The sequence below is a fragment of the Eulemur rufifrons genome, chromosome 18 (genome assembly GCF_041146395.1).
Source record: "Eulemur rufifrons isolate Redbay chromosome 18, OSU_ERuf_1, whole genome shotgun sequence".
In the NCBI taxonomy this organism is placed as follows: domain Eukaryota; kingdom Metazoa; phylum Chordata; class Mammalia; order Primates; family Lemuridae; genus Eulemur; species Eulemur rufifrons.
The window spans coordinates 15,168,161-15,180,210 of NC_091000.1; the positions used below are offsets into that span (position 1 = coordinate 15,168,161).

General features: G+C 39.9%; 1 protein-coding gene across 1 annotated transcript; it reads right to left on the reverse strand.

The window, feature by feature from the left end:
* Positions 1–2,301: 2,301 nt before the first annotated feature.
* Positions 2,302–12,050, reverse strand: TRIML2 (tripartite motif family like 2). The gene is made up of 7 exons (XM_069493519.1): positions 11,862–12,050; positions 11,492–11,587; positions 9,468–9,662; positions 8,072–8,212; positions 6,636–6,658; positions 6,359–6,459; positions 2,302–2,801 (listed from the first exon to the last, which is right to left on the reverse strand). Exons 1-7 carry the CDS (start codon positions 12,048–12,050, stop codon positions 2,302–2,304), a joined length of 1,245 nt encoding a protein of 414 aa, XP_069349620.1.

A 12,050-nucleotide genomic window follows, 5' to 3' on the forward strand; every position in this document is an offset into this window, starting at 1 on the left:
ATGTATGGCAACATCCCTGGCCCCGACTCCATAGGTGCCAGTAGCACCACTCTTGGTGTTGTGACAACCAAAAAATGTCTCCAAATGTCACCAAATGTTCCCATAGGGGGTGGGAGCAATTTTGAGAACCACTGGTCTTGGTCATTATAAACAATTTTTATTGCTGTGGGTTGGATAGCAATGCAAATGTTTGATACAAAGTATTTTTTAGCGTCTAACTTTCAGTAGCTCGCCATGAAGACATGTACGCATTGGATTTTAAACATTAATCACACAGACACATTGCTAAATTGTCTCACATTTCCCCATATAATGAATTATCACTATCGTTTCCTCAGGAACTGGGAAGGGGTTTGAGAGCCATTGCTCTGAATTCTTAACCTCAGTGTTTCAGATAATTATCTTACTTCCAACTCAATTACCTGACCTAACCCCCACTTCTCAGAGCAGGGCCACTTTCCCCGAAGGCTTCTTGTGATTCTGCGTGAAGACACACAGTGAGTCTTTCCGAGTATAAGTCTTTACCAAAAAAAAACAAAAACAAAAACAAAAAAACCCACAACTTATCTGCACATTTTAAAAGCAAATTTTGAGAATTTAACTGGCCAATTAAAAAATTTTCCCCCAAAGATAGATAAATAAGACTCTACAATTTCCTGGACCCCTGAGTCTACAGGAGCAATTTTCATACATCTGCCTTTGCTGTCTGTTCCTCCGACCGTCATGAAGAACTTGGCCTCCACCATAACCCAGAGTATTCCTACAGAAAGGAATGGAAATCTTATGTTGCTTTCACTTTCTGTGGACACTGGCTTGCATTTTTAGGAAATTCAAACAGAATGTGACCACTGTCGTACTCAGTCATGCTTATTCATGCTTATCCTAATAGATTCCCATCCAACAGGGGCCAGGACAGAGCTTGTTTTTTTTTTTTTTTTTTTTGAGACAGCGTCTCACTTTGTTGCCCTGGCTAGAGTGAGTGCCGTGGCGTCAGCCTAGCTCACAGCAACCTCAAACTCCTGGGCTTAAGCGATCCTATTGCCTCAGCCTCCCAAGTAGCTGGGACTACAGGCATGTGCCACCATGTCTGGCTAATTTTTTCTATATATATTTTTAGTTGGCCAGATAATTTCTTTCTATTTTTAGTAGGGACAGGGTCTCGCTCTTGCTCAGGCTGGTCTCGAACTCCTGACCTCGAGCGATCCACCCACCTCAGCTTCCCCAAGTGCTAGGATTACAGGTGTGAGCCACGGCACCTGGCCAGAGCTTGCTTTTTGATACGATGATCTAGATTTGATTCCTTATCTTTGTTTCTTCCTAGATACTTAACAGCTATACGACTTTAGAAAAATTAAATCAGCTCTCAGAGTATCAGTTCCCACATACGAGTAATAAGATTAATATATACTTGTAGGTTGTTAACAATAGTAAGGAAGAAAAAGTACAATTAACCTTTCACATAGAAGTCCCTCTATAAATATTCTGTTTTCTTCTTCCCAGAATTATATAACCACCCCTGAGGAAGGATGTAAGATACAGCATTTGTTAGTGGATCACCAGAGAGAGGAAGAGAGCAAAGATAAGACATCATTACAATACTACTTATGTGTTCCAGAGCATCGAACTATTCAGGCTTATTTTAAGAAATCTAATTTTTCTTGTCAGAAAGAGAAGTAGAAAAAGAATACTTGGAAAATAATTTTAAAATATTCATACTTTCCATAATTCCTCCTCCTTACCCAGATAAAATAACCAGGGAAATTAAGTTATTATTCTCTACTGGGAACTTAGAAGTCTGGATACTTACTGTCAGTGACAGGATGTCTCCATCCTCAGGGCCCTAGGATGGTACCATTCAAATCTAAACTCCTGCTTTCATTCCTGATGATACCTGTTGCTGCAAACGTTTTCAGAAATACGTCCAGAGTCCCTAACCTACTTCTAAGGACCCCAGGCCATATTTCTTCGCCAATTCCCCAATCCTAGGATGCATATGCATTTGTTCTAATTAGTGTAGGGTCTTTTGGTTATTATCATTCATGATGCAGCTTAAATAGACCCTCTTTCACTAAACAGATGTTGAAAGTCACGTGAACACAAAGGCTCTGGAGTATTAAACTGGGCTCCAACTTACAGAATTCTTTTATTGGATTACCTTATATAAATTATTTCACAAAGTTTTGCTTTTAACTCTCTGAGCTCCTGTGGTCTCAGGTTTCCCACACAGGGAGATTAAGGCTAACAGTAACATTACAAAAAGGAACATGATGGAGGGAGACGGTGAGAGTCTGAATTTGTGTCTCAATTTAGGATACAAAGAGAAAATATAGGCCTAAGAGCTCTCTGGAAGAACAGGTGAGAGAAATTATAAATGAGGGTTCTCTCTGTCACATTGTAGAATGATATGTGCCCATGTTCATAGTCTAAGAAAACCCCAACTTTGTGCATTTGCTTTCTCAGGGAAACCCTTTTCAAAGGGGGGAAGACCCAGAAGGTATAATCAGTCCCCATCATGGACCCCATGAGTAAGACTTTATCTCCAGAGGCTGTGGGCACGGTGCCCTTTCTGTTTACAGAATCTTGATATACGCCCAATTGCCACTTCGTCGCCTTCTCCACATCCACCTCCCAGTAGTGCTTCCCCGAGGTGAAGCTTTCCAGCCCCAACACAGTGGCCCCGAAGTCGAATCTCCCTGGGTCACCAGGCACGTCCTGCTGGGCACTTCCAAGTCTCACTCCTCTCAGGTCCTCAGACAAGACCAGGCAGGGATGAGCCGTTCTGGGATCCAAAGTTATGAGTCCTACAAGGAGAGAAAAACTTAGGGAAGAGGTTCATCCATACCAGTATCTGAGACATAATTTCATTTTTTTATTTAAAAAAAGTTCCCCCCCCCCCCCCCCCGACATAGGGTCTCGCTCTGCTGCCCAGGCTGGAGTGCAGTGGCATGATCATAACTCACTACAGCCTCGAACTCCTGGGCTCAAGCGATTCTCCTGCCTCAGCTTCCCAAGTAACTGGAACTACAGGCACCCACCTCCACGCCTGATAATTTTTTAATTTTTCTGTAGAGATGAGGTCTCACTACGTTGCCTGTATAGGTCTCAAATCCCTGGCCTCAAGAGATCCTCCCTGCCTCAGCACCCCAAATTGCTGGGATTACAGATGTGAGCCACAGCACCTGCGTCAGAGACATGATTTCTAACATGCCGGGCTCCTTGCTGGGTGGGCACAAGTTTCAGGCACAGACATGAGAGAGGCAACTTAGGAGCGTCCAGGAAAAGGAACTTCTAAGCTTTACTTCAACATGGACATTACAGAGGAAAAAAGTCAGTAAGATGTTGGAAAGGGACAAAATCTAAAACCTAAGGAGGAAGGCCAAAACAACGACGAATGGGCTAAGGAGAGGTTTAGAAGTAGCTTCACCCCAGTGGCTACAAAACTGTCCTGGTAACCAGTCCCACCCAGACATCATCTAGTCTCCTAAAGATCTTTTCTAAGCCTGGAGCAGCCGGAGGCATTGGAATCTGCTACCAGAGCAGGTGATTCATGGCTCTTCCCTGTGACTCACTCTATGCATCTTAAACGTCCCCAGAGTATGAAGTAGATGCCTAGAAATTGCTGACAGTAGGCCCTTGATATTTAGTAAATCAAGAGAATATATGAACAGAGACTAGAAAACCCAGGAGAATCCTCAAGAAAATCAAGCTGGGAGCAAGAACACTGAATGTGCGTCCTTATATTTGAATGAATATGCCTTCTTCCTATCTTTGACTAATGCCTTCTCTTATCTCTTTCTTCTCAACCTCTAACTATTGTGATTTTTCAGACTTGGTCCTGGGACTTTTTTCCTTCTACTGCTTGTATTCTTTCCCCCTAGGTAACTGTACCTACCTGAAGTTTTAAATATCTTCTATATGTTCGTGACTCACTCCATAAATACACTGCCAAATGCCAGGTGGACAAAACACAGGAATCCCAAATATAAAATACCCAAAATGGACCTCCAAGCCTATCCCTTCACAGGCTCCACTTCTCAGCTAACAGCTCTCTTGTCGTCTTAGTTATCCAAGCCATAAACCTGGAGTAGTCCTTTGTTTCCTGCTTTCTCTAACATCTGATCCAGCAGCAGGTCCTGTAAATTCTATCACTTGACTTCAGTAAGTTAAATTAACTTAAACCTCGGGACTTGCAGCTCAAGTCACATCATTATTAGGGTGGTCTCAAAGGCCACATGTCTTGATTTTTAAATTTCAAGTTGTCCCAGACTTTTAGTATCTCCAGAAGACTGGCAGAAACAAATGCAAATTCTCTCTGGAAAAATGCACACCTCCATTCCTGCACTCAGAGAATTTCTAAAAATACTACCTGAGGGAAAAAGGAAGCTTAACATAATTAAGCATATACTCACAAAATAAGAAATCCACTACTAAGTGAGACTAGCAGAAATAAATCTGTAAGGAACTTTAGATATTGGAATTACCAGGCACAGATGCCAAAGTAACATTGCTTACTATCTTTGAAAAAAAAAAAAAATCTTAAAAATATCTATAGGAAACTAAAATCAAGACTAAACAGATTTGACAAAGAACCAAATACATTATCCAGAAATCAAAATCAAAATGATTAAGTTAAATGTGTCAGTGGGTGACTACAAGGAATGAATGCTCCAGATCAATATCCCTCATGAACATAAATGTGAAAATTCTTAACAAAATGTTAGCACATTGAATACAGCAATATGTAAATGGATAAAACATTATCAAGCATTTATCCTGGGAATACATGGCTGGTTCAACATATTAAAAAAATCAATATAATTCACCATGTTAACAGATTAAGAAGAAAAACATGAATATTTTGAGAGAAAAAGCACTTGATAAATTCAACATTCATTCATGATAAAAACTCTTAGCAAACTAGGAATAGAGGAGCCTTCTTCAACTTGATGAAAGGCAAGCAGAGAAAACCTATAGCTATCATCAGACTTTAGAATGAAAGACTTAGTGCTTTCTTTCTTTCTAAGATCAAGAATAAGGAAAGTGTCTGCTTTCACCACTCCTATTTAACATATTGCAAATCTGAGTCAGTACAATAAGGCAAGAAAAATATAGAAAAGGCTTACAGATTGGAAAGTCAGAAAGAAACTGTCTATACTCATAGATTACATGATTGTCTTTGTAGAAAATCCCAAAGAAATGTAAAACCAAAAACTATAAAACTTTTAGAAGGAAATCTTTGTTGGGACAGGCAAAGATGTTTTTAAAAAAAAATAGAACAGAAAAAGCATAAATCATAAAAATAAAAAGTTGATAAATTGAACTTCATCAAAATTTAAAACCTCTACTCGTCTAAAGACACTGTTAGGGAAATGAGAATATAAACCAGACTGGGAGAAAATATTTGCAAAACACATATCTGACAAACGCTTGCTAAATGGAATATATAAAGAAATTCCAGAACTCAGTAAGAAAACATACAACCCAATTTAAAAAATGGGGAAAAGGTTTGTACATGTCCTTCACCAAAGTAGAGATACAGAGGGCAAATGAACATATGAAAATATGCTCAATATCATTAGTCATTCTGGAAGTGCATATTAAAATGAAATACCACTAACATGTCTATTAGGTTGGATCTAATAAAATATAGTGACAATCCTAAATGCTGGCAATACTAAATCTCTCACACATTACTGGTGGGAATGTAAAATGGCACAAGCAGTTTGGAAAACCAGTTTGGCCATCCCACTCGTCAACCAAGAGCTACGAAGCCATGCCCGCACAAATATCTGTACACTGGTTCTTACAGCACGAAGCTGGAAACAACCCCTATCCATAGAATTGCAAAACAATAAATAAATTATGGTATATTTATACAATGGAATATCACCAACAATAAAAAGGAACAAATTACTGACACACCTAACAACTTGTATGCACTGTTGCATTGTGCTAAGGGGAGGAAGCTAGCCTCGAAAGACCACATGCTATATGATGCCATTGATAGGACATTCTAGAGAAGGCAAAATTATAGAGACAGAAGAAATAAATCTTTTTTTATATATACTGAATTTTTGTCCCCAGAAGTTTTAAATTTTTTAGTGGAATCTGCCTGCAATTATAATTTACCGGGAAAACCAGTAAAAAAAAAAAAAAAAAAAAAGTGTATGGGAAAAGCTTTCAACGTAAGATCATAGTTATTTTCTTGATAGTTGTTTAATGTATGTAGCATATAAGGTCTGTAGTCTTTTGAAATTTTTAAATGACTGGAATTTACTTTTATTTAGGGTGGGATGGTCACTTGATTTTCAAATAAAAAACTGAAGTGCCCTGTAATCATGACTATGTATCAACTTACTGTGGAACACTCTTAGTATTTGGGCCATTCCTGGTATTTGGCATAAACTCAGGTCTGTGATGTGAGCAGGCTCTAGACACTGAAGCAGTAGTGACTCACCCCTGTAAAGAAAGGACAATGTCAGTCATCTGCGCAGATTGCAGGTCCCTTCATCTGGTGTATGGATCTCATTACGAATCTACCAGTCAACATGACCTCCCAACCCAACCCCAGCATCTGATGTGCTTAACTCATCAGCCTTGCATTCTGACTCAATTGTTTCCAAATGAAAACTTACCTTTCCAAACAATATCTTGCATTCTGAGGGGAAAAAAGAGACAAGGTTACTACTGGGCATTTGAGCTAAGTCTTTTGTGAGCTGTGCCCATGAAAATAGCATTTCTTGCAATAATGAAATCAATTTCCATGTAATTTCTTCAGCCTCGTGGTGCTAATTTTCAGACATCAAATTTTAACATGGAGTAGGAAAAATCAGAAAAACACCTGAAATCATTTTATTACGTTCCCATTTATTACGTTCTATAACTCAGCTCAGCCATCTTATTACAACATTCATTCTTTGAATGACACCCATCTATTTGGTTTCTATGCTGGAGGTGGCTTGCTAGGCTGGGAGGGTGGTGAGAGCCGGGTCAGGAACCGAGCTTAGCAGAGCCACACCTGCCTGCACTGTCTGGAGCTGGGCTTGGCGCTGGAACTGAACTGTTTCCTAAGGGTTTGCTTACAGGGGGTTTCCAAATGCACTCACTTTGCAACTGTGGACCTGGCAGAGGGATAGGGACAGACTCTTACACAGATAGTAACTTACTTTCTGAAAAGGCAATATATTAATATGTTACTGCACAAAACTTAAAGTATACAACATTTAGTCTATTCAGGCTGCTATGACAACATATTACACCATAGATAGACTGGGTAGCTTATTCACAACAGAATTTTACTTCTCTTCTCACAGTTCTGGAGGCTGGGAATTTTAAGATCAAGGTGCTGGCAGATTAGATGTCTGGTGCAGGCTTAATCCCCGATGGGGAGGCTTTGTCTCACTCTAATCTCACATGGCCCAAGGGGTGAGGGGTCTTTCTTGGCCTCTTTTATTAATATAAGGGCACTGATCCCATGCATGAGGGCTCTGCCCCCAGCACCCAATCACCTCCCCAAAGCCTCACCTCCTAATACCATCACCTTGAGGGTGAGGATTTCAACATATGTATTTTAGAAGGGCACAAACATTCAGAACATAGCAGGTACTGTACAAATAACTCTCACCCTTGTTTCCAAAGGTTACCAAGGAGTACAACATGTGTGATTTGCGGTAACCTTTTGCCAAAGTCAACAAGCACAAATGTATACATGTATATATAGTACTCTCTAAAATCCAAACAAAAAGCAGTTAGTTCTGTGTCTTTCTTTTTTCACTTAATGAGCTACCTTGAAAATACTATTTTAGTGCCTATAGAGTTGTTTCCTACTCTATGGCTGCAGAATATCCCACTGTACGGGTGTGTTATAACTTAACCAATCAATTACTTAACATACTGAGGCACATCTCACTTCAGACTTATTGCTGATAATCTGCAACTGGAAACTAGCTGCATGACCTTTCCGTACGGCTGCAGACCACTAGAGATTGTGTTCTGGAAGGGACCCTAATGAGCACTGTCCACGTCTCCTTTCTCAGATACCGTAAGGAAGGGTTTTTTCCCAGAGTCTTACCTTGAGCACTGCTAAGGCCGGTTCCCCACACTTCTTCTCGAGCTCTGCAGTGACCCTTTGGAGGCTGCAGATCTGCTCAGAAACTCTGACCTCGCTTTCCTTCAGTTTGTTCATGTTCTCTCTCCCCAGATGGCTCAGTCTCTGCAGAAACATCTCTTTATTACTATTCGACAACCAGTAACTTCTCTCATTCCCTAGTTCAACTGTATCTTTAGAAACCTGCTTTCCTGCCTGCCACCCCAGAAACAGACATAATTAGGTAAGGCCGTGATATCTTTCTGTGTCAAGCAGGACACTTCTCAATAGAAACTTGATTCTTTGACACCTAACATGTATGTTCAAGTGGATGTGGGCTTAAGTGCACGCAGTCCACTTACCCAGATTAGCAACGTGCACCTAAAGCACATCACTTTTTGTTGCTGTGGTGGCTTGCTCAGAAAGTTTTCTACCTTTTCATCAAATTAAAATCAATTAAAATTTATCATATTTTCATTAAAATTAAATTATATCAATTAATAAGAAGGAATAAATAAATTATGCCACTGGTATCAGTTTCCTTTTTATTCTTCCAAATATACACTCTACCCAGTCACATAAGGACATGATTATATTATTTAGGAAAAAAAATCAATGATGGCACATTATACTCTATTGCTAATGACAGCTTGCTTTTTTCTTGGAGAGTGTTCCTTACTCATATACACAGAGCCATGATATCCCTTTAATATACTGACAAGCATTCCATATTATGTATTATAGTACAATTTATTTTGTGAGTTTTATATTGACAGCTATAGGATGTTTCTAATCTCTTGCTACCTAAAAGTGTTATAATAGTAATAATACCTACTACTTATTGATTACTTAATAGGTACAAGACACTAAGGAGCTTTATCTAGATTAGCTCACTCAAATCTCGTAACAATGTTATGAATTAGGAGCCATTGTTATATCCATTTTATAGCTAAAGAAACTAAGGCAGAGGTTAAGCAACAGGTCCAAGACCACCTAAGAGCTGGTAAGTAGAACACAGATAGGAACTCCATCCATCTGGCATCACAGGTTAATGCGAACCCATGGCCCTATATTGACACTCAGTTTTATAATGTTGCCTTGTCCATGTGTCTTTTTATATATATATAAATATATCTGCAGTATAATGTAGTAATATATATACACAAATATATTTATAGCTATATTTTGCCTTACCCCTGTGTCTTTTTATATGCATGTAAGGATAAATCCATAGCAATAGAATTGCGTGGAGGGTATATACATTCATTTAATACATCTGTGGTTGTCACGGATGTCTTACTCTGGAATTGACATAATGCTCAGTTCTTCTTTTTCTCATTTCTCAAATATTAACATTATGAGGATGTTTTCAACATCTCACCTGTAGGCTTTCCCGGGAGGATGTCTCCAGCTCTGTGGCAAACCTGAGCAGCTGATTCAGACTGGCTTGTCTCAAGTTCAAGTCAGACGTGCATCCTGGTAGTCTCTGGAGGTTCAGCTCATTCACTTCACTCAACAACAGGAGCCTTATTCTACATTCGGACTCAATCATCTCTTTACAATTATGTTCCTCTTCCTTCCTCATAGGTAAAGATGTGATAGACTTCAGGTTAAATGTGACAGATAGATGATCTATATTTATGTCTTATATCTACCTTATATTGACCACAACGTATTCTTTCCATCTCTAACCACTTCTCACCAGCTCTCTGCTACCCATGCCTCCAGCTTACCACCTCCTCACCCTAATTATCACAGCAGCCCCTTTCCAGATCTCCCCACCTCAGCTTCTACCCTCCCTTTCATTCGGCAGCTAGAGTGTTTCTGCAAAAGTGGAGTGAAGTCATGTGGCTCTTTCATTCATGAACTTCCAGCAGTGTCCCTGTGTCACTGAAGGTTAGCTGCCCTAAATCACGGGCGCCTTTTCTTCCAATTGCACCAGCCACAGCCCCCATTTCCTCTACACACCCCAGCCAGGCACACACCAGCCTTGAGGTTTTGCGCTTGCCATTCCCTGTACCTAGAATATTCTCCCCCACGACGACTGCACGGCTCAATCCCCTGCCTCCTTGAGTCTCCTCAAGTGCCACTTTCTGAATGACAAGGTCCTGATCACTTTATTTAAAAGTGCATCCCACCTTTTTCCTGCTTTTCAAAAAAATTTGATAGCACTTACCATGTAACATGCTATACATTGAACTTATTTTGTTTATGTCCATTAGAATGTAAGTTCCACAAAAGCAGAACTATTTGTGGTTTTTTTTTTTTTTTTTTTTTGTCCCAATAATGGACGGCCAGCACCTTGCATTGTCCCTGGCAAATAGTGGGACCTCAATATCTGTCGAACATGTAGTGCTTGGGGCTGAAGAAAATGGGGATCAGTTGAAAACTTTGTATCTAGACAGGCATTTCTTCTTTTCATCCCTAAATGGACATTTATTTGCTTTAAAAAGTGAGAGAGGACTGGGCACAGTGGCTCATGCCTGTAATCCCAGCACTTTGGAGGTCAAGGCAGGAGGATCACTTGAGCCCAGGAGTTCAAGACCAGCCTGGGCAACATGATGAGATCCCCATCTCTACAAAAAATAGAAAAATTAGCCGTGCATGGTGGTATGCACCTGTAGCCCCAGCTAGTTGGGAGGCTGAGGCAGGAGGATCGCTTGAGCCCAGGAGCTTGAGGCTGCAGTGAGCTGACACCACTGTACTCCAGCCTGGGCAACAGAACAAGATCCTCCTGTGAAAGGAAGGAAGGAAGGAAGGAAGGAAGGAAGGAAGGAAGGAAGGAGAGAGGGAAGGAAGGAAGGGAGGGAGGGAGGGAAAGAAAAGAAAGAAAGAAAAAGTGAGAGAGAACACCTAAAATCTGCACTACCTGGCACAGAATAAGCATAAAGACATAGTTTGAAATTAGAAGTGAAATGTGGCTAACAGATGGTGAGCCCTCAATTTGAATAGCAATTCTGAAGTTAACCTTTAAAGGGTTGCACAATTTATACAGCCACCAAAAATATAAGAGGTGCTCATTCTCTTATATCTCTGTTATGAACTGTGTTATTAATTTTTTTGATCATTGCCAATAAGGGTTGCAAATGCCATCTATCAATTTAATATAGTTAATTTGTATTTCTCTTACCATGAGCAAAGTTCAGAAACTTTTTATATGTTTAAAAGATATTTGTACTTTTTCTGCAAAACCCATTTCTTTGATCATTTTTCTATTACATTTCTAGTCTTTTTCTTATTGACTTTAAGAGCTTTTTATGTGTTAAAATATTAGCACTCTTCTCTCTTATGGATTTCAGATTTTTTTTCTGCTTTGTAATTTGTCTTTTGACTTTGTTTACAATGTATTATTTGCTGTCTAACATTATTGGTAATTTTCCCCTAAGAATCAAGCTAAGCACTGACCTGAATCATCATCATTCTTTCTTGTTCATCTGCCAATATGCTCTTAGCTACTTCAAGTTTCTCCTTCAGTGTGTCCAATATTTCTTGGAGTAACTTCTGTAGAGAAATAGAGCACAGCATTCCAGGTGAGTTAATTGTTTTAGAACAATTGGAGTCCTAACCTTAAAGAAATAACAGGCCAATAGCTCTATGTTTTCTTAGCCTTGAAGTCGAAGGTTCCACTAAATATGGAACTTGTCTGGTATTCTTTAGTAAACATCAACTAAGGGAATGGTTTTGGAGGATCAGAGTATCTGTCCGGATCAACCAGGCAGTCAATCATCCATCAGAGGAGCTGGCCAGAATGCTCTGGGATCTGTGTTAAGCTTACCCTGTAATTCTCAGCAGCTTCTTGTATCCCATACACCACGTGATGCTTGTGCTCCTGGGACTGGAAGCAGGTGCTGCACAGCGTGATTTGGTCATCATCACAGAACAGCTGGGTTGGTTCCAGGTGTGTCTTACAATACGCATCTTCTGTGATGTTGTGCTGCAACTGGTGGCTGAACCTTTTGGACAT